A 21678-nucleotide genomic window follows, 5' to 3' on the forward strand; every position below is an offset into this window, starting at 1 on the left:
GTCTTTTGTTTTTACACATTTTTTTTACTTTATTTAGCAAGAAATGGTGGCAGAATTATTTGACTGATTTACAGTAGGATACATTCATGATAATAACTAACTAAAACAGCAGGATCCATCTTCCAGAAAAAATATTTGATTGGTAATGATTTTAGTTTGGTCCATGTCCCATCCACTAACATAGTGGTGATGGGTTTATGACCAAAACTGCAGCCAGCCACCAGGGGGAGATTGAGGTCAATTGGCTTCCCCTGTCATGTCGGCCATCTTTATTTACAGTCCAACGTTCACATAAACATATGCAGTACACATTATGAGGGATGTTGATATTGATTACTGATATAAAGACCGTCAGTAATTGTAGATGGACATTTTGCTAAATTAGTTCACCATGAACCTACAGATTAGCTTTGTCTCTCATCTAATGATCTATAGAACTAGTGATTTTTGTAAGGTTAAAAACTGGGACATAGATTACACTAACGATTTGTTTGTAGCTGCCTAGCAAGGGTGTTACATTATTAGCTAGTAGATATAGGTGGAAATAAAAACAACGCAAGTCTGTATGTATTCCAACACCACAATGATGCCTTGATGTTACATATGGACTGAATACCAAATCTGTGTATCAAATTGGAATAAACTCTTCAATAAACTGAAATGCTCACGGAAATATGTGTCAGAAATTAATGTGACGCTACATTTAGCAATTGTACCAAACTACCAAAAATGACTGAAACCATCAAATTTATGTATTGTACATATATTTGGATTTTGGTCCATGTCCACTTTGCTAACATGGAGGAGGTGGTCTATACTGCAGCCAGCCACCAGGGGGCGATCAGACATGTTGGCTTTTAGTTATCCAACATATCAACCGTCTTTATACACAGTCTTTGTTTAACACAACAACAAAATGAATAAGCAGACCACACCAGAGGATTGAATTTACTGTAGAATGTGGCTGAACAGTGATTTGAATAGAAAGAAAGGATTAAGACTGATTTGTTCGAAGAGGATCCTTCAATTTCTACTTGGTTTCATTCACTCCAGCTCTATCCTTTTTGTCCTAAACCCTGATTGGTCCAAACCACCTGGTTGATAGAGGACACGATCTGCTCGTCGACCTCGGACAGGCGGATGTCACACTCCGTCACGCTGGTGTTGTGAGACATCGCCTCCTCAAGAGCTTTACCTCCATCCTGCACGCACATGTGGAAAGAGAGAACAAACACACACATTAAGCACTGATACAGGCCCATGCCGTTTCTAAAACGTCTGAGCACATCAGCCCAAAGCAACTTTTGCTTTCCTTTCTACAGTAAATCTCATATTCTGAGCTGATTGTTGGGTCCATTGATTGTCATTTCTATTTTTGTGAAGCCTTTACCGAGGTCAAAGATATTGATGGGGCCGCACGTTGCATTTATGCGACTTAGGTGATTTTTGATCCTCCGCATCCTCCGAGTATTCCAGTCAGAGAAACAGTATACACACAAACCTCCAGAGCTGAACAACCACGCGAAGGGGAAAATTCACATCTACCTCTCACTCTCACAGGGAAACAACTCACTCAGCCTTCTATTGTTCCATGTTTTCTCCACATCTCGATTAATAATTGAAAATCCTTGTGCTTTAAAGCTTTTTTGTGTTTGCAGGCACTGTGATTTGGGGGGTTTAAATTCCGGTGTTTCAAAGTCCTATTAACTGGTAAAAACTCTTATAATAAAGAAAATAATAGAGAATATCTTTTTGTCCTAATTTTATCCTTGTCCCGACCATTTTTGGAAACACAGACAATTTTCTTAGAAAACCTAATCTATTTTCCGAAACCACCACCATCTCATGTATATAATCTTTGCCCCACCAGCATCTACAGTGCTGTGAAAAAGTATTTCCCCCCTTCATGGTTTCTTACTTTTTCACATAGGGCCAGGCAGGTTTGGAAACCTTTATCCCTTAATAAATGAAATCCTCATTTAAAAACTGCATTTTCTATTTACTTTGGTTATCTTTCTCTAATTTAAAAAAAGATTTAATGATCTGAAACATTTAAGTGTGAAAAATATGCAAAAACATAAGAAACCAGGAAGGGGGCAAATCCTTTTTCACAGCACTGTATTTTAAAAGAACCGCAATATTTTCTCTCATTTTGGAGTCCTGCCGCTTTTCAGTCGTGTCATGATCATAGGAACACGAGACAAGACCAATTCATCACGGCAGCCTTACCTCGCCAAGGTTGTTGCAGGAGAGATTGATGCTCTTCAGCGTGTTATTCTGAGCTATCACTTTAGCCAGAGCGATGGCGGTGGGGCCCGTCACCTCATTGGCTCCCAGGTGCAGGTGACGCAAGGTGATGTTGTTCATCAAGGCCTCGGCTATGGCTCGACCTCCCTCGTCTCCCAGGCGGTTGAGACGCAGGTTAAGTGACACGAGAGTGGAATTCTTAGACAAGGCCTGAGCTATAGCTTTGGCCCCCGGGTCTGTGATCTCATTGTCACACATGTTCAGGACCTCCAGTTTGCTCTTGGTGAGCAGCTTGGCGACAGCTCCGGCGCCGACGTCTCCGATCACGTTGTGAGAAAAGTCGAGCTCCCTCAGAGACTGGTGGCCCAGGAGTTGTTTCACCAGCATCTGGACCTTCGTGTCATCAATGTTGCTTTGATGGAGCCGCAGAAGCTGCAGGAGGAAGAGCAGTGTGAGGGTTAACATGATGCGGTTCTAAGCACATCACAGATCTCAAAGAGCATCATCTTGTCTGTTTCTTACAGTATGAATGCATGAATGCTATTTATCTACCAGCATCACCAAATGTGCTGGACTAAGATGATTATAATGAAAACATGAAAAAAATATCAGATTGTGCTGAATTTGAATTGATTATCAGAACGGTATGAAAGTAGCTCAATTGTTTCTTGCATCTAAACTGATATAATCTGAGTTTTTTTTCTCTTTAGGGCCTGAGAAGCTGAAATGTACATTTTCATTATTTTATTTTATTATGACATTTAGAATGAACTAATTTACTTAATAAAAATAATCAACAAAGGATGAATAACTCATTAGAGGCAGCCCTAAGATCAACTCCATTTATCTTGTGCACAGCTTCCTTCTCATGCACATGCACCAGCAGCAGACACATGCCATGTTGTCGGGCTGTAATAAATTCATGTGACAAAACTGCTGTGTCAAATAGTGACTTATTTAGGTTGCAGCCAGAGGCTCTGCCATCTTTTCTTTGAAGTAAAAGACCATAAAGTTGCACCAAGAACTAATTTCCTGTTTCCCACATTGGGGACATGTCTGTAAATAATGCTTTTTTCACTGGCAGAGAAGGTCATTAAGGCTGAATTTCAACAGATATGAAAGCCTCAGATAATCGGGCTCCCGGCCTTGGAAAGATGCAGAGCTGTACGGGGCCACACACCATAACCCACTGAGAAGGAATCAATATTTACCTTCAAAGTTTTGCAGGACTTAAGGGCCTTGGCGAGGGACACACAGTCTTTGTAGTTCATCTCAAACATCCTCCCTTCATAGTTCAGACCACATTGTTTGACTCTGTATACCACGTGGAGCTCTTCCAGGCAGGTCAGCTTCTCAAGCAAGATGCTGAAGTCGAAGTGGTTCATCTGGGGTCCATCATATTCATCATCAATTTCCAAACCCAGGATATTGTCCTCCTCCTCCTCCTCCTCCACCTTCTTGGGCTCCCTGATGGGCGTCAGCAGCTGGGAGATATCCAGCCTCTTGACGTAGTTCTCACAGAGCGGGACCATCTCCAGGATCTTCTTTGGCTCTGTTACACCTGGAATGAAAAGCTCAATCACGCCCTCCAGGCGCCTCTCAAAGAACATTCGTTTCCAGCTGTCGCCATAACGTGAGACATCACAAAGATCCCACTGCTGCTTGCAGCAGTGCTTCCAGTAGACGCCATCCTCGATCACATTGGCTGTCACGCTCAGGGGCAGGGAAGGAGGCAGCCTCTCCTGGATGAATTCTCTCTCGGTGTTTGAAAGTTGTTCATATACAGTCAGCCCTGTAACAAGTTTAAGATTTACTATCAGACTGAAGTTATTGAAACTACAAGTGTTTATAAGAGTGAATAAAGTTGCAGTTAAAAACAAAAGCCTACCCTCAAAGTCTCTCACGAAGCTTTTCAGGCAGAGGTGTGATAGACTGGGCACCAGAGCCAGGGACCAGAGAGGATCTTCAGCAATGATCCTTCTCAGCCTTCTGCAGTCATCGGGGACTTTGGGGCCGGACCCTGGAGGCTCCTGAAGGGATTTGGACATTTCTGTGGTGCCTTGCAAGGATTACGTTTAAAGAGAAGGCAGATTAAAATCATATATTAAACATTTCACAATCCGAACAGTTGAAGTAACCTTTAACAAATGGCCATTACAAAGGGAACAACTATAAACAAGATAACAAACATCAAAGACGACAAAACAAAATAATGTAAAGTCAAATTAAAATCAAAGACAGCAAACGAGGCACCCGCCAATCAACCAAACAAAAGAGAAGAAGAAGTGATAGAATATTAGTAAGTGCATTTTGAGGAATGATTCTATGTAAGTATAAAAGTTTTAAGTATCTAATTTTACAAATACACACAGAACTCAGTGTCCAGCGGTTAGTGTGTAAAGTACCATGGTAACTACCTGCAGCTGGTCAGCGAGCGTTCTGTCCCCATGGCGACAGAGTGCTCGCTGTTGTCAACACATTGTCCCGCACCAAAATCAGTTAACTTCCGGGATAAAACCGGAAGTGACACGCTGTGGTTAGGAATTAAGAGCTTTGGGTTTTTACGTGACTGGATATTCAAATACTGCGTCGAGAAAAGCTCGAGATATACTTCAACCAGATTAGAATGCGGGAATTTTATTATTAAATTTCTGAAAAAAATTATAATAATAGTATTGTTGTTGTCGTTATTATTATTGTCGTTATTACTATTATAATTAAAGTGCAGACTCTCAGTGAACACTAGAGATAAATAGTTTGTTCATATACACAGTGCTGAGTTGATAATAATAATAATAATAATAATAATAATAATAATAATAATATACATATGCTAGAATAACAATGATATACTACAGTGAGGAAACTAGTTACTTACTCTAAACTTAACCTAAACTTAACAAAGTCATCATAATGTCACTTTGTAAAAAGATTTAGGTCCCAGCAACATGATTGATACCTGAAAGACAAACACATGGGTTGCTTTATCAGTGAGATATTAAATGGCAGCATGGTTTAACTAAGGGGAAAAATATATGGGAATAAAAAACACAGAATAAAACCTGAAAAAAATTAACTTAAAAAAATTACAATTTAAAATATGTAGTTTCACGTATTTGCTCTTAAAAATAAATAGAATTACAATACTTTTCAGATATGCTTTCCAGCAGATTTTATGGGGCAGGATATACAATATAGATTTCAGTTATTAAAAACCAGTCATTCTCTCTCAAGGTATTATTTACTGATTTCTACCCCGGTACTCTGCAGCTTTCCACCTGCTTAGTTGTACGTCTCTTTTCTGATGGATTCACTCCAGCAGACTCGTATCCAAAAGGCTCGTGGTCCATATCCGTGGACCATCTGCCAGCTTTGTAGAATCCAAATGTTCTTCACAGCACGATCGTACGACACGCTGCAGCAGCTCCTGCAACACACAAGTCACACAGACCTGAAAACAATCTGCACTCATATCAAGCTTCTTCTTATTATGTCCCACTGCTTTATTTGTCTTGTCACTGTGAATAATTATTTGACAATTAAGTGGCTGTTCGCCTTTATTCCTTCATCAAGTGAGTAATAATAATTGCACTCAGGTAATGTGAATTGCAAATCAATATATCTGGTATTTGCAAGCTATGAACAAAATTATATTAATTAATTTGTATCTTTATCGTCACTAGAGTTCAGATATTCAGTATTCAAGTAAAATAATATCTAGCCTTCTAAAAAAAAAAACTCAGTTTGTGATATCCATGTCTGTTTCCTCATCTGAATAGGGAAAATTCTTAGCACTTTAACCTATCATCCATGGCAACAGCTTAAAACTCAAAGATGTTCTCATGTCTATTATCATGTGACAAAGAAAAGGATTGAGTCAGAGAGATGATGCAGCAGAACAAAAGGTATCCATGTAGAGAGAGAGAGGGGAGAGTGTGTTTGAGGGAGAGGGAGATGGCTGCTACTGACATCTGAGGTCACTCCAGGAGTCAGACGGAGGAATGAGAGGCTCCTGCTGTGGCTCAGAGGCAGCCCATCACTGTCGTCCTCACGTAACACACCCTGACAGACACACACTCCCCTTGTGTATCCCGGCTTTAATGGACTGCCGTGACATCGGCAAACTCCCTCTGTGAGCTGCTGTGCACTCTGGGTAGAGGCTGCGTTGCATGATCCACAGTGTTGGGTATCACTGCATAAACCCAGAGCTGTACAGGTTCAATAATCAGTTAACCAGGTCTAATGCTTTGGCATGAGTTTGCATGATTTCGCTGTTAACATTATTTAGGATTGATGAAAAAAACCATACAGGTCCTATAGTCCCCTGGAATTTCTAAAACGGTGTCAGAATTCTGAAATTTCAAAGATCCCAAAATATCTGTTAAGCAACATTTTGACATCTTCACATTTTTCCCTCATCGGTAAACATTCAATAGAGTCATTATGATTAACTTGCCAGCACAGACAACTCTTTTCATCACAGTGGATATTTTCTTTCTACAGGCAATAATTTAAACAAGAAGAGTGAAACTTTCATTAATGATATCCAAAGCGCTTTACTTAATGCTGGTCATCTTAATGAGATTCTATCCTTTGACAAGAGAGACAAAGTAGATCCATCACAAGAAAACTCATTCAAGCAAAGCCGCCATCACACACAGACACATCGATTAAAACACTCCCTAGTGATAATCCCTCAGAGGAAAGTCCCAGACGTAAGGTTCACAGACCAGGAAACCAGTCAGTTAAATCAAGTTGGGTTTTAAAGGAATCTTTTAAACTACAATGTCACTCAGTAGAGCACATTCCTCCAGCAAGGCCCGCCCCACAGTCGTATGAAACCACATTCACTAGCTCTAGATTTAGATCTGCACCAAATTGCACACACTAATAAATATCAGACACCTAAAAGTGCTTTGTTCTCTGACAGATCAATGAAAATGTTGATTCTTCATTGGGTCGGGCCGCACCCCTCCACAAAAATTCCATGGAAATCAGTTGAGTAGTTATTGAGTAATCCTGCTGACAAACAAATGAACACAGACAAAAACAAAACCTCCTTGTTGGCGGTATAAGAGCAGACCAGTCAGGATAAGAAGAGCACAGGTCTCACTAATAACACAAAGCAGCGACTTGGAATTCAACCATTAATCATTTTATTAACCCCTGTTTTTCCGGTTCAAGTGCCCTCTGTGAAAAAGTTATTTTCCTCTTTAACCGTTTCTGTCCTTCACTCCTAAATAACACGTCTACAAACGAGTGACAGAGCCTCTGTTTGCTCGTGCCTCTTTCAGTGTGCGGGAGGTTTCATGTGGATGACAGGTTTGGTATTGGAGTATTGATTGCTAGTGATTATTAATGCCATCGACACTGTCTGACTAGAGCAAGATGACATGAATTACCTTCTCCCTCGCTGATAGAGCCGGTGCCATCGCGGCCATTTGCTCACACACCCATGGGGCTGCTGCATTAGTTGCTATGCAGCGCAGCATGTGTGTAATCATCCAAAGGTGGAAAGATTTGGCTAAATTAGTTATTTCTTGGCAAGAAAAACAATCTACTTTTGAATATGGATATGACACCTACACAAACAGTTGGCTGTTGACAAAAATACAGATTTAAATGTGTAATATTGCTGAAAGTAAGTTAGGATCTCTGGCTTTTATATATGAGCAGCTATGCTAATAACTTTCCAGGATTGTATTTAAAAAAAAATAACAAATCCTTTTGAAAATGGGATCAAAAATTATGTAGCACATTCAAAATAGAAAAATAAAAAAATGCACAGGTTTAAATTTCAGGTTTTGCTTACTGGTGAACACGAATTTGTCACATCATTCAATTGCTTTTCTATGTAAGTCAGGACCAGTGAGAGCGGAGAGAAGACCTATGGGCTGATTAACGCTCCCCCTTCTCTGTTGCCCTGGAGCCTTTCAGCCTGTGGGTGCGACAGACAACTCCCAGGTGGACATGTCAACAATTGGAAAGCAGTGCATCACTATAGGGAGCATCAAACAACATCTGAAAGACAGTTGAAACATCTACTTTCCTCTAACGAGGACCTCAGCAGGTTGTTCCTACTTTTCTTCTAAGTTGATCTATGGTTGTTAAGATTTCTCAGTGATCAACAGACGTTAGTAAAGCTGAACTGGTAGCGTGGTAAAAAAAAAAAAAACACCAGTCTTCAGCTTTAGAGAGATAGCACCGATAGTCACTCTTGACCAATCGTGAGTCAGTCTCAGCTGTCAATCATGACGTTTCACCCCGTTTCGATTGGGGCGCTTTGGCTTTGCTTTTGAGGAGCGGTCATGTTGTCCATCTTCACATAGAGTCTGTGCTTTCAAGCATCACACCTTCTGAAGGCAGGGATCATTTGACTTGAACACTTCTATCAGTTGGAAATGAGTTTTTCAGAACCCTAAACTCAAAGAGTCGGTGCTTGTACATAGTCGATTGGTGGTTCAAAACACAGGATATGACTATGAAAATGCATAGGCAGAAACTTTATTCCTTTTGTTGAAAATATAGACAAAAAGACAACTGATAATTTCACCAAAAATTATAATAATAAAAAAAACTCTGTTTAGTCTGGTTACTGGACTCATTACAAGACCAACTTTTGCTAAATACTTTAAATGTCCCGGGAGCAGAAAGAAATCCGGTTCACATCAGAGCCCGGAGGAGAACCGGGGCTAGTCCTCAAACTCATCTAAGCTTCCATCGGAGTTATCACTGGACAGAGAACACAAGTCCTCCAAGCTGAGGCTGTCGTTGCTGTGACTGCTCCTGCTATCCTCCTCGCTTTCGCTGCTCCTGCTGCTCCTGCTGCTCAGGCTGCTAATGCTGCTGTCGTCGTCGTGTATCACCATCACCATGGAAGAGTCAGCGGCTGGAGAACAGAAGACAAAAAACACTCAGTTTCTACTTTATCTTTATGAATGTTTGAAAAAGCAGCAACTTCATTCTGAGATGTCTGTCTCTTGGGTTTAAAGAAGCAGCAAAGATTATTCTGGTTTTTCCTTCAAAAAGTTTGCGCAGTCGGACTGACCATTGAGAGCATCAGGAGAAATCCTGCCCGTGTTAGTGGAACCTAAAAACATCTGAAGGTTTTAACCATCCTTGGCAGGAAGGAAGAACTTGTTCTAATACATGGACAAACTTCTATTAAAGCCACTACAGAAATCTGGTCTTAATCAATAACATAATATGAAATCTATATTTTCCATTATTTTGTAAAAAAATCAATACTGAGCCATGAAATACCACATCTATCATTACTACACAATTATTCCACCTTGTTTTTTTGGTTAAAAATTTAAATGTGATGTAGAGGAAAATGTTTTTCTCTTTCCTAATAATCTGTGTAGTTCCTTAGGCATTAGGTTACAAAGCGAAGGAGAATGTCCTAAAACACAATAGAATCGCTCTGAGTTACATTTAAAAGGCTTCTGAAAAACTGTATGTATTGTTGACCGTTCTCTGCAACTGATTAATTGCATTATAGTTTATTATACTGTGGTCTGTTTTTCTGTTGGAGGCATTTTGTGGTTTAGAATGGTGCAATAGCAATAATACATTTTACTTGCTTACAATTTAATTACTTATTCTGATCAGTAAAACTCATTGTCATGGTTATAGTTACTGAGAGCTAGATCATTTCCTTCATCTATTTATGAAAAACAAAAGAAAGAGCACAAATTGGCCTCGCTCTACTGCCACCTTGTGTTTGCATTGCTCAACATGCTGGGCGACACACCCTCCACCCTGTGCTCCTGCCATGGCACCAACAAGCATTTCTCAAGATAGTGTGCTACACAAAGACGGGATGAAGTGACAGAACGGCTCTTTAGAACACGTTGGAAAACCGATCCTTCATATATCGCTTCATAGAGTCTGAGCAGCTTCACCACGTCAGCTGAGGGGGGAGCACTTCGATGGAGGACATTAGTCACTGGACTCATCCACACACACACACACACATCCATACACGTCAGAGCTCTACAGTGAGTAGACCTGATGAATGTGGCACTGCACACCACAGCGAGTAAAGTACGATGGTGTCAGGTCAGGTATTAACACTGTGAGTGTGAGTAATGAGTGTGATCCTGAATGAGGAGTCACGTACTGTCGTCTAATGTATAATGTAATATGTAGAGATGCAGTTTGAGGGAGATGTTCTTGGAGTTCATGACAATGGACAAATATGTGCAGTTAAACTGATGGGAAACATCATTGCTGCTGGTTTGAGGCGAGAAAATGATGTGTGCAAAATGAACTGCCCATCATGAAAACTAACAAATCACCACCAGATATCAACATATTTCATATTTAGTGAGTAAAATAATTTTTTTTTATTTGATGTTGCTTACAACAGATTTAAACCGAGGTAAAATTTTGAAATTCATTGTTTTGAAATTTTGTCTCAACATAATTACATGAAGAGACAATAAAAAAATATCGGTGAACTATAGCCTGTCCCAAAACGCAACTTAAGAAGAATTCGAAAAGCAAGTCAGGGCACCAATGTGTAGGATTAATTCAGTCTTCACTGTGAGTCCCATAAAGTATGTTTCCTAATGCAATACCTCTAAATAATGATACATTATTAACTTTTCTCTGTTGCATGATCAGACCATCAGACACTTTGCTGTCTCTGTTTATCTCTGAGCAGCAACCCCAAGTCATCGGGAAACTCTTCACTGCCCAAAATTGATGACATCCAGGTTAGCAGCTTGCTTCTCTTATTCTAAAACTTTGGACTTTGGATTTTGAGAAATTCTCTTGTTACATATTTCTGTAAAAGCTGGGAAATAAACCTTCAAAATGCAGTAAACTGGCTTTTACATTTTTAGTGAATGTTTGCTACTCTTTAAGAAAGTGAATAAAATGCTCAGTTTGCGACTGAGCTGGTCAGTGATAACGCACCTCTCACCTTTCCTCTCTGTGATGAGCGCCTGGCGTCTCGCCCTCATGTCCAGGCTCAGGTTGTCCACCATGCCGTCGATGCAGTTGTCCAGCGCCAGGCAGCGGGTCTGAGACTGGATGGCCTGTCGGCACATGGGACACTCGTCTTTCTTCTGGCGCCACTGCTTGATGCAGTAACAGCAGAAGCTGTGAGCGCAATTCAGGATGACTGCCTGTAGAGGGCAACAACACAAAATAAAACACTACAACGAAAAACCAATCAAACAAAAACAATATTTACTCAGTCAATCCAGCTGACCTCTATGAAGAGCTCGGAGCAGATGATGCACTGAAGCTCGTTCTCCAGAACTTCTGTTACTTGTGTGACTTTTTCTTTCTCTTCCTGCAGAAATAAAAAAATGAATGAATAAAGCTCGGCTGATTCCAGAACCGTTAAGTAAAAGATCAATATCAAATGAATACAGTCTTACCTTTGTCACCTCAAGCTCTTTGTTTTTGGCCGATATAATCTCTTCGAAGCCTTGCCGAGAGTGGGCGAGTTCATCTATTACTTTCTTTTGCTATAAGGATGATGTAAAAAATTAAAAAACTTGATTTTTGCAGACAATCTAAACCTTTAAAATTGAAATGCTGTGCCTGTTTGCTTGAATTTGTGTAAAGAACAATAAATGAAACGGCCATTTTCATTCTACAAACCTCTTGCAAGGCGTCTTCCAGCTGTTTTTTCAAAAGCTCGTCTTGTTGTTGTGTCTTCGCGGCCTGAACACATAAAAAGTGATTCAATGACAGAAAGGCACCACATTCAGCTTGTTACTGGAAGCCGTGGTTGTTGAAGTGATCCATTGGAAAACCCATCTCACCTCCAGCTGCCTCTTTGTTTCGCTGAAGGTTTTTTCTAACGTCTCCATCCGATGTATTTTGTCTCCGGGCGTCTCCAGCTGACCCTGCGGCTCACGGACCTGCTCCCCCCCGAGAGGGTCGGCCTGCTGTGATCGTCCCTCCGGAGACGCTAACCGTCTCTGGACGTCGTCCGCCTGGTCCCTAAGCAGCTGCAAATTCTGGTTGATCCTGCAACAACAAATGTTTAAATGATAAAAATCTGTAAAACAAAAGGAATATAAACATTTTTGAATGTGCCAATATAAAATAATTTGTGGAATACAGATAAAAGCATGGAGATAAGTCAACTTCCATTATCTTATTAAGGAAGTTACAAATTATTTTATTGTTCAGCTGAAGGATAATTTAGGGACTATTTACTTGTCTTGATGAAAAATGTGTGTCTTGTCAAACAAAGCTAAATATTTACAGGTGACAATGTGTTGTTACGTGTCACTCAAATATCTTTGTGTACTGTTTTGACCTACAAAACAAGAAATCTGAAGAAATCTTGTAAAGACATCAAATAGACGAAATAGATGCAAAAGAATGTGCGACAGGAACTGTTGGCAGGGGTTGTCCAAACTGTCCTAAGGAAGGATACACGCTTCACAAACTTTGTCCGTCACACAACACCGAACCACACCCACCATTGACGCATCATGGTCCACGCCATCAAGTGCAGACAACACAACAAAGATTGTGTCTAAATCGAAATAAAGATGTAACACAAAGTCAATAGGTGGCCCTATACCTGTCCTTACCTACAGACTGATACAACTGCTCAGGTCCAAAACACTCACACATTCAGATTGTATATACATCTCTCATCTTTGCAACATCAAAGACATCTCAGGATTTAAGGATTATTAGAGCCATTAGGCCACGCCCAATTTCAAATTACTCCAGAATACGTACATTTTCACCACTTTTGTATATTTCTGCAAACTTCGGTGAGTTTTCAAGCATCAAAAGGGACGTTAATTTGCCTGACAGATATCTATCGGGCCTTCGCTTGTCACTCGGACCAACAACACAAAACAAGAGGCTCGGAGTGCGACTTACAACTGCAGGTTGTCCAGCTCACAGGGGTCACTGCAGTCATTGGAGGGCTGCTCCACTTCCTCTCCTTGTCCGACAGGCCCGGTGTTCTCTGGTTCGCCGGGACCGAGCCTCGGCTGGTGTTCCACCGGGGACAAAGGGCAGGGCTTGGCAAAAGACTTGTCGGAAGAGGAGAGGCGGTAGAGTTTTGGCTTTGAGGTAGACGGCTCGACTTCTTCCACAGGCAACTTCCTCTTGGTCTTTTTGGCAACGTGTGCTGCTTTGGCGCCGTCTCTTTGTCCCTTTGCGAGGAAAGGTTTAATGTCTTGGAGCGGCCGCTGCACGAGGATGTAGTCGAACTCCACCTTGGTCCCGCTCACCGGGACCCCGAGTTGGATGGAGTCTCCCAGCCGGAGCTGATGGGCTTTTTCGGCGTGGATGCGGTTTCCATTCACCCAAACACCGTTTAGACTCTGAGACAGAAAAACACACTGTTCAAAGATTCACATTCATAAACATTAGACATCACAATACCAAATTCTTTTTTTTAGACTGTTATCCAAAATGTTAAGATAGAAGTTTAGATGCAGCACATATTCGTAAAGTGCAAGTTCCTTTAACAAGTTTGTGACTTCTGAGCATAACTTTGTTTCTGTGTTGTCGGGCAGATCAATCATGTCGGTAGCTTCACAGCTTTGTTGGTCTGTTTTACTCGCAATTGTGTTTTGTTTATTGTGTTGAGTTTTGTTATTTGCAATCGTGACTTGCAGTTCAGGGCCACAGTATTTATTGCATGTTTCAAAACGAGCAAACTTCTTTGTAGGACACAGTGGTGAGTTGATGAATCGATCTAGAGTAAATTATTCAACAAGTGGTTAAGCCATTTTCTTTTCTGATTATTGATTTTTCTTTTTCAAACATGACAGCAACCTGCCGCTCCAACAAAACAAGACACTTCACTGCATCCCACTGAACCTGCTGTCTCTTTTAAAGCCACCACGTATTGATTAACCGATTAACCTTCTTGTCGGTGACCGTCCACTGTCCGTCCTCCCTCTGTCTGAAGGTGCAGTGCAGCCTGGAGATCATGAGGGGACAGCTGGGAGACAGCAGCTGATAGGTGACATCCACACCCCGTCCGATGGACACCTGTAGCGGACCAACAGAGACACACATGACACACACATGAGCCACACATGAGCCACACAACAACAGTTAGCCAGCTCGGAAGCCAAGCTAGCAGTGCACCGCCTCAAGCTAAGCGCGTGAAGCTAAAGAAAACGAAACACAACACAACAATAATAACTTAACGGGTGAATGTGTGTGTGTGTGTGTGTATGTGTGTGTGTGTGTGTGTGTGGACGTGTCTGCAGGGAAGTGGAGCCCTGGTGTAATGGTGACGTGAAAGTAAACGTAGCTGGTTAGCTTGCATTAGCATAACAGCACCTCGAAGTCCTCGAGCAGCCGGAGCCAGTCCGAGTTCCTCCCGACTCTCATCAGGCACAAGACCTCTGGACCGCGCGAGCACCCGTCGTCCACGGCCACAGACGAACCCGCCGCCGCGTCGCCCTCCTCCATCTTATCTCATCGCGTCCAGCGGCTCCTCGAACACCTCAGCGCGGGTTCTGCGCTCCGAGACATTGCTAACCGAGCTCAGCGGGTCCGAGGAGGAGTAGGACCGGACATCCTGTTTCAGCTTTTTCAAAATAAAATAATCTTCACACTGATTTTACTACCGTTTGATTTGTTGTGTCTGTGTTTGTGGCACAATTCAATATATGTGATAATAACTGTCACACGAATAAGCTGCGTTATATAAAATATCTGGTTTGTTACAGTCACGACTGCCAAGAATAGAAATATTCAAGATTCAAAACCTTTATTGTCATCACACTCAGGTACAATTAGATTGTGAGAGGCTTCTCTCTCCGAGATGTATCCATACAGAAGTGTACACAAACATATGTATAGAAAGATTGTGTGAATACAACTGCATCAGCATCACTAATATATACAAAAGGAATACCATATTAACCTGTCTGGGACTGCAGAGGAAAAAAAGTCTGTAAGACACTAACTCTGGTATATTTATCTGAACTATTGTGTTCATATTAATTCATGTACACTTTCCCTTTAAAATTATAATAATAATAGTTTGTATACAGACCCAGATAATGAGAATAAATACAAATATAAAGATAAGAGCTAAAACTTATGTATTCAAATAAAAAACATGTAATGTGAATGTAATGAGCTGTACAAAGTTTACAAAATAAAAAGAATTTGCGTTGAATACCACGGAAACATTTGTACTAAAGACATACTGCTTCGATTCAACCGGGCGACCCCGCTTCCCTAATCGCGCGCACCCCCGAGTTCCAGGCGGGACTTCCTCTGTGTCCGGGTGAATCCGACAGAAAGGGCTTGGTCGGAGTGTCACCGGAGCGTGCGTGAGTGTGTGTCTGTGCGCGTGTGAGTGTGCGAGTCTCCGGAGCTGCAGCAGCAGATCAACCTGGCGGACGACGCCTCAGCCGCCGCCGCAGCCCCGTGGATGAGCCTCCTCCTCGGCTATGCTGCTCTGAGAGCCCCGCGAGAACCCCCGCCCCCGCCAACATGTCCGATGTCAACAAGACGGTGCAGAAGTGGCTCTGCAGCTTCAAGAAAGCCACGGACTTTGACTCGTGGGGACAGCTGGTGGAGGCGATAGATGAGTATCACATGTACGTGGAGTTCAACATGTGTGTGTCATGGCTGTACGCACCCCCCCCCTCTGCTTTATCACCACCCTACGTGCGTGGAGAGAACCTCGGGGTCCGTGCACGGTGCTTCCAGATGAACTGATCTCCGAGCTGTGGGTCAGTGCGCGGCTCCTCATCCACGACCTGTGATGTGGCGGTTTGTTGCAGAGGGAGCGAGCGTGTTGCATCTGCAGCTTCATTCACTGTGTGTGTTTGTGTGTGTGTGTGTGTGTGTGTTTGTGTCCGGGGTTTGGGGGGGGGGGGGGGGGGGGGGCTCTCCTGCACGAGCACGAGCCTGCCATGGAGAAACCACCCGTGAACGGTTGTGTCATGATGTGTCTGAAGCTCAGGAACGAGCCAGTGTTCCTCCACAGTGTCGAGAACTAGTCAGCCACACCCTCTCATTGTTGGGTCTCATCTGCGTGGGGGGGGGGGGGGGGGGGCAGAACCAGGGGGGCAGAATCTCTCCATCTCCACTCTCACCGCTATGTTCAAGCTGTCGTCTGCACTGTCTGCTTATTAGTGATTGAGTTGTAATTGCACTTATACCCCCCATAAAAAAATCTACATGCTCACGTTGTATCTCCTACACCACTAGGGGGCGCAGAGGTTGCACACTCACGTACACGCGTACACTGGCTGGACATCTAAGATCTAAGGCTGCTGAGAAATAGTCAGCCACGCCCTCTTATTGTCATGGGTGTAGTGAGGAGTGTTTCCTGCCTGTAAACAAAATCTCTCTTATCTTCTTATTTACAGTTATTTCAAATAACTAGGAAGCTAGGATCAGAAAAGAAAAAGAAACACAATTCTTCTTGATCTTTGTTCGGTGGCAGCCAACATCAAGGTGCATCTCCCCCATCTACTGTATCTCTTATGACGCTGTAACATCTGGACAACCAACGTCAAGGTGTCCTCGATCTCCACTTTAACATCTTCTTCTTCTTTGTTCCTTTAATTGGTAGCTGGCAACTAACGCCATGGTGCATTACAGCCCCTTCTTGTTCTTCTTCTTTATGTTTTTTTACGGCAGTGTGCATCCAGGGCGTTGCATAACTGTCCCTAGTGTTTTCTGCTTCCCACTGTTGGAAACTCCTCTTCTCTGTCCAGTTAATTGGCTGCTGTCAGCCATTGTCAAGTTGCGTTACGGCAATGTACCGTGTCGGTTCACCATTCCTGGAGGTAGAGCAATACCAGGTTGATGCGTGGTATCTTCTCTGTTCGGTTTTATTCGCGGGTGGCAACCAACCAACGCTAGCCCCAGAAACGAGCCAGTGTTCCTCCAGAGTGTTGAGAGATAGTCATCCACACCCTCTCACTGTTGTGGGTGGGTTTCATTTTTCCTGCATTCACACAAAATCTCTCCATCTTCTTTAGCTCCCTGTGGTGCACCAGGGTCAAAGAGACACATACAGGGGTTTAACATCAGAGTCATCCTTCAGAGGTTCATTGTGTAGAATGTTCTAACTGTGTTCTTATTGGTGGATGTATTAGTCTGGCGAGGCAGCTGCAGAAAGAGGTCCAGTCGACGGGTCCTTCCGACTTCACCGAGGATCAGAAGGTAATCATTACTTCTCCTTAACCTGCGGACAGGAAACTCTGGTGATTTGCATAAACTCCACTTCCTTATCTTTTTCTCCCTTTTTCCAGAAAACGTTAGGAAAGATTTCAACATGCTTGGAAATGAGAAGCGCCAGTTTGCAGGTTTGTGTCGTTCTTTATGAGCAATGAATATATAGATTAAATAGAGAATATGTTTCTCAATCGGATATTACATCAGCCCAGCTACAGAATAAAAGAAAAAGGTAAAACAAGATAGAAAATAATAAAATTCAATGAAATGAAACAAAAGCTTGAAAGAAAATACACAGATTTAGAATTAGTGAGCTCGGAAGTCCAAACTCCATCATCACAACAACCTTTAAACAACATTTGTATTTTTGGTTTTACAATTGATTATATTGAGTGAGTCATAATCTGATTTAAAAATCTTATAATCATCATTGCAGAAATAAAAGTTATTGATTGATGATTGAATTTAAACTGTTCCTTCCTCTGTCCTGCAGTGCACACAGTCCAAAGATGACTTCACGTTAGAAGACCTGAAGAAACTGGAAACCAGTAGGTGTTTGTCTCGTCCGCTCATGGTCTCAACATCCCTGTGGACGGTTTCTCTCACGTGTATCTTTCTCAATTTGTCAACAGTCATTAAAAATCTACTGACGTACAACAAAGTATTTCCTTTCGATGTCCAGCCGGTGCCCTTAAAGTAAATATCCATCACACAACGAGTCTCAAGCTAGAAGGTGGAAGGATCTCCTGTTCTTCTTTGATTTTTACAAACTTTTCATTCACTGTTCATTCGTCAGGAAGATCCTGGCTCCAGGTGAAGAGGAGAACCTGGAGCTGGAGGAGGAGGAGGATGCAGCGGCAGGAGCAGGGTCGACGGAGGCCTTCCCCCCTCGAGCCCCTGGTACTGTCTGTCCACCAGATGTTTGTCTGGCTGTGCGATTTTTGTCTGGTTTGTGCGGGCTGTTTGACCGTTGTGTCTTTGTGTTCTCTCTGTCGGGGCTGTGCATGGCTTCATGGCTCATTCCTGCCTGCCCGCTTCATTTGCAGCTTCGCAAGGTAACGGCTTTGATCGACCGACGGTATCTGACTTCTCCTCCGCACGACAGACAATGTTTTTCTTTTGTGACACAAAAGCTTGCATATACATTTTAAAATGCGATACTTGCTGTTTGATGTATGGTTTACGGTTCGTCTATTTACATCCTATTTATAGACTTTCATTTTATTGCTCACCAACAGAGAGCTGATAACCTTATCAGATGAACGCCTTATCTCACAATGTTTAGTAGAAGGGAAAAAGATTTTTCCAGATCCACGCTCAAAAGTTATTTTGAAGAATCAGACAGCTACGGTGGCCGATAGGGTCAAAATTCATAGGCGAAGATACCACAGTTCAGATCAGAGATGTTCTCATCAATATAATACACTGAGAATTATCGCCCGACTCATATTTTCAAAGCGTTTGAGCCACTTCCAGCTTTTTGCTTTGGCTTCACAGACTGAAACCTTCCGTGCCGGTCGTGCTCAGCTCCGGCAGCCGTCTGTTTTCAGTGTGAACATCCTGTCCAGAGTTTAACAGCCACAGTTAGCGACTACAACTCAGTGAGAAGCGAACGCCAGTGGATGAGACTCTAATCAGGAAGTGTATCGAGATTCAGGCTCTTTAATAACTCATTGATTTTTTTAAATGCTTGATCGGTAACTTAACACTGAAGCCTCTCGTCAGATGATTACAAAGAACACCTGTGATGTCACCATGTATTGCTATGGTAACCCGCTAATATCCATAAGCCTTTGTCCTTCTCAGGTACCTTGTTGCCGCGGTTACCTTCAGAGCCGGGGATGTCCCTTCTGACGATAACGATTGAGAAGATCGGGCTGAAGGACGCCGGGCAGTGCATCGATCCCTACATGACCATTAGTGTTAAAGGTATCGAACCCACATCCATGTAACACACGTTTGACTCACATGATGGCTGGGTTTCTTAAAATCCACAGAACAAAATGGAAATAGATAACCCTCATTTCTGTCCCCCTGCAGATTCAAATGGTTTAGACCTGAACCCAGTGCAGGACACACCCGTGGCCACCAGGAAGGAGGACACCTACATTCATTTCGGCGTGGACGTAGAGATCCAGAGACACGTGGAGAAATTAGCAAAAGGTAAAAGTCAAACTTCCCCAGAGATTTTAAAAGTCACACGTTCACTGTCGCTCGAATGGCTTTGGGTATTTAATAATGAAGCCACCACAATCAGCTTTACACAAGAGGAGGAAGAGGAGACACGTCATCCATCTTTATGTAGGATAAATACCTTATGATGTGGTCCCCGGTGTCCTCATCTAGTTTCAAGAGTAAGTTGAGTTTGTGCTCAAATGGGAGACGTTCCAAAAATAAAGTTTAAAGAGGCCAAATAGTGAAGCTGCCAAATACGGTCTCTGTAGTGAATGGACAGTTTGAGATAACGGCTAATTCCTTTCATCATTTAATGCAATGACGATTTTCTCGAGGTTCTAATCCTCAAAAGTGAGTTTAAGAGTAATAAACAAGTCTTAAAGCTGTTATCACTTTTTATTCTCTGGTTATATTCATGCAGTTTAATCATTGTTTATAACTGTTTTTTCCCAGGAGCTGCTATCTTCTTTGAATTCAAACACTACAAACCCAAAAAGCGATTCACCAGCACAAAGTGTTTTGGCTTCATGGAGCTGGACGAGATCAAACCGGGACCCATCGTAATTGAATTGTGAGTCGACTGCTGCTGCATTCACTTTTTGTTCTAAATGGAAAAAATATTGTTGTGTGTTTTTTTTACCACGAAGAACAAACTTTACCTTCTTCGGTTTCAGGTATAAGAAACCCACCGACTTCAAGAGGAAGAAACTGCAGCTTCTGACAAAGAAACCACTTTATCTCCATCTTCTCCAGACTTTACACAAGGACAGCTAAGACGCCATTGACACCTCATCACGTCCAGCAATACTAGATCCAGGCCGCTGTCACTTCTATCCCACCTCGGAGTATTTCCAAGAAAGCAAAGGGAACTGAGCCAAACATTCGTCACATCAGGTCAAGACTGACATATTAGTTATTCATTTTTTATATATTTTTTTACACAGCAGTGGTATGTTTTAACAATAAGACCAGCTCATCTCTAGTCTTCCTTCGCTCTGATTTCTGGGAAATGAGACACAATGGAAAAACCACTGCAGGTGCTTAGTTCGATACTCGACAGACTCGTTGGACATTGAACCTCGGACTGATGTCAAATTCAGCAAAACATTAAAAGCAACAATTTTTTTCATACAACTCTAAACCTGTTGGGGAAGAAGTCATTTGCTGAATAAATAATACGGATTGACAGAGGCTGTTTGTTTGTTTGAGTTTGAGAAAATTATAATCAAATAATGAATTGGTGAATGAAAAAAAGATTTTAAACTAGTTAATTAAATTAGCACTTAAATTGTGCATTAAAGTGTATAAACATAATTAATTATGATTCATCTTATTTACTCCTGATGAAAGCATTAAATATATAACAAACATTTGTAAATGACACTTTGTTCTTTTTTCACAATCTCTCTATAAATGATCCATCTCACCTTTTTTTTTTGCTCTAAAATAACATTTGAGGCTTTTTTTAATATTAACCTGCAGTAACTGATTTATTGACCTATTCATAAATTATTACATGTAAAGTTGATGATAAACTCAAATGTGGAGCAGTGCTTCTGGTCATCTGATGAATGAATGTACAATATTTCCTCTCCTGTTAGCTCGATTTTGTTCTCCACCAGCTTCCGATGTTAACCAGCTACAAGTGGGAGAGCCTGGGAGAGCGTGGCCTAGGGGATAGAGCGGGTGCTCTGCAACAAGAGGGTTGCCGGTTTGAATCCCACTCTATCCCATCTGCATGCCTAAGTGTCCTTGGCAAGATACTGAACCCCTAGATGGCCCCTCATAAAATGATGAGTGTTCTAAAAATGTAAGTCGCTTTGGATAAAAGCGTCAGCTAAATGACATGTAATGTAATGTAAAAAAGTGAATGGAGAGTTCAGTTCTAGGTTTTGGGGACAATTGTCTAAAACACCTTTTAGCATTACATGTTATTGGATTAATAGATAAAATGATTGACTGGCAGGAGTCTTCTTTAAGTTTAAGCTGTCATAAAAATAGGAATGAATGAAATTTTAAACACAAGTATTCCTAGTGGTTCCAGACTCCATAACTGTGATGTTTTCAATTCAGCGGTGGCCTTTGTAATATTAAATGGTG

General features: G+C 41.9%; 3 protein-coding genes across 4 annotated transcripts; 1 reads left to right on the top strand and 2 right to left on the bottom strand.

Moving 5' to 3' along the window:
- Positions 1 to 254: 254 nt before the first annotated feature.
- On the bottom strand, positions 255 to 4728 carry tcte1 (t-complex-associated-testis-expressed 1). The gene is made up of 5 exons (XM_062410706.1): positions 4665 to 4728; positions 4136 to 4306; positions 3459 to 4039; positions 2230 to 2679; positions 255 to 1202 (listed from the first exon to the last, which is right to left on the bottom strand). Exons 2-5 carry the CDS (start codon positions 4293 to 4295, stop codon positions 1056 to 1058), a joined length of 1338 nt encoding a protein of 445 aa, XP_062266690.1. The 5' UTR covers positions 4296 to 4306; positions 4665 to 4728; the 3' UTR covers positions 255 to 1055.
- A 2658-nt stretch (positions 4729 to 7386) lies between these two features.
- Positions 7387 to 14768, bottom strand: rnf8 (ring finger protein 8, E3 ubiquitin protein ligase). 2 transcript variants are annotated; one of them, XM_062411279.1, is made up of 9 exons: positions 14539 to 14768; positions 14113 to 14241; positions 13117 to 13565; positions 12033 to 12240; positions 11869 to 11931; positions 11643 to 11732; positions 11471 to 11554; positions 11180 to 11384; positions 7387 to 9136 (listed from the first exon to the last, which is right to left on the bottom strand). In XM_062411279.1, the coding sequence occupies exons 1-9, from the start codon at positions 14668 to 14670 to the stop codon at positions 8940 to 8942; spliced, it is 1557 nt and encodes a 518-aa protein (XP_062267263.1). In that variant the 5' UTR covers positions 14671 to 14768; the 3' UTR covers positions 7387 to 8939. The 2 variants fall into 2 exon arrangements, with proteins under 2 accessions (XP_062267263.1, XP_062267264.1); XM_062411280.1 differs by having other exon boundaries at positions 8997 to 9136; positions 11173 to 11384.
- Positions 14769 to 15482: 714 nt separating this feature from the next.
- aida (axin interactor, dorsalization associated) lies at positions 15483 to 20769 on the top strand. Its single transcript, XM_062411944.1, has 10 exons — positions 15483 to 15812; positions 17325 to 17391; positions 17481 to 17534; positions 17897 to 17951; positions 18036 to 18099; positions 18200 to 18303; positions 19210 to 19332; positions 19444 to 19566; positions 20032 to 20149; positions 20253 to 20769. Exons 1-10 carry the CDS (start codon positions 15706 to 15708, stop codon positions 20350 to 20352), a joined length of 915 nt encoding a protein of 304 aa, XP_062267928.1. The 5' UTR covers positions 15483 to 15705; the 3' UTR covers positions 20353 to 20769.
- Positions 20770 to 21678: the final 909 nt, after the last annotated feature.

This window comes from Platichthys flesus, chromosome 18 (assembly GCF_949316205.1).
Source record: "Platichthys flesus chromosome 18, fPlaFle2.1, whole genome shotgun sequence".
Classification (NCBI taxonomy): Eukaryota; Metazoa; Chordata; class Actinopteri; order Pleuronectiformes; family Pleuronectidae; genus Platichthys; species Platichthys flesus.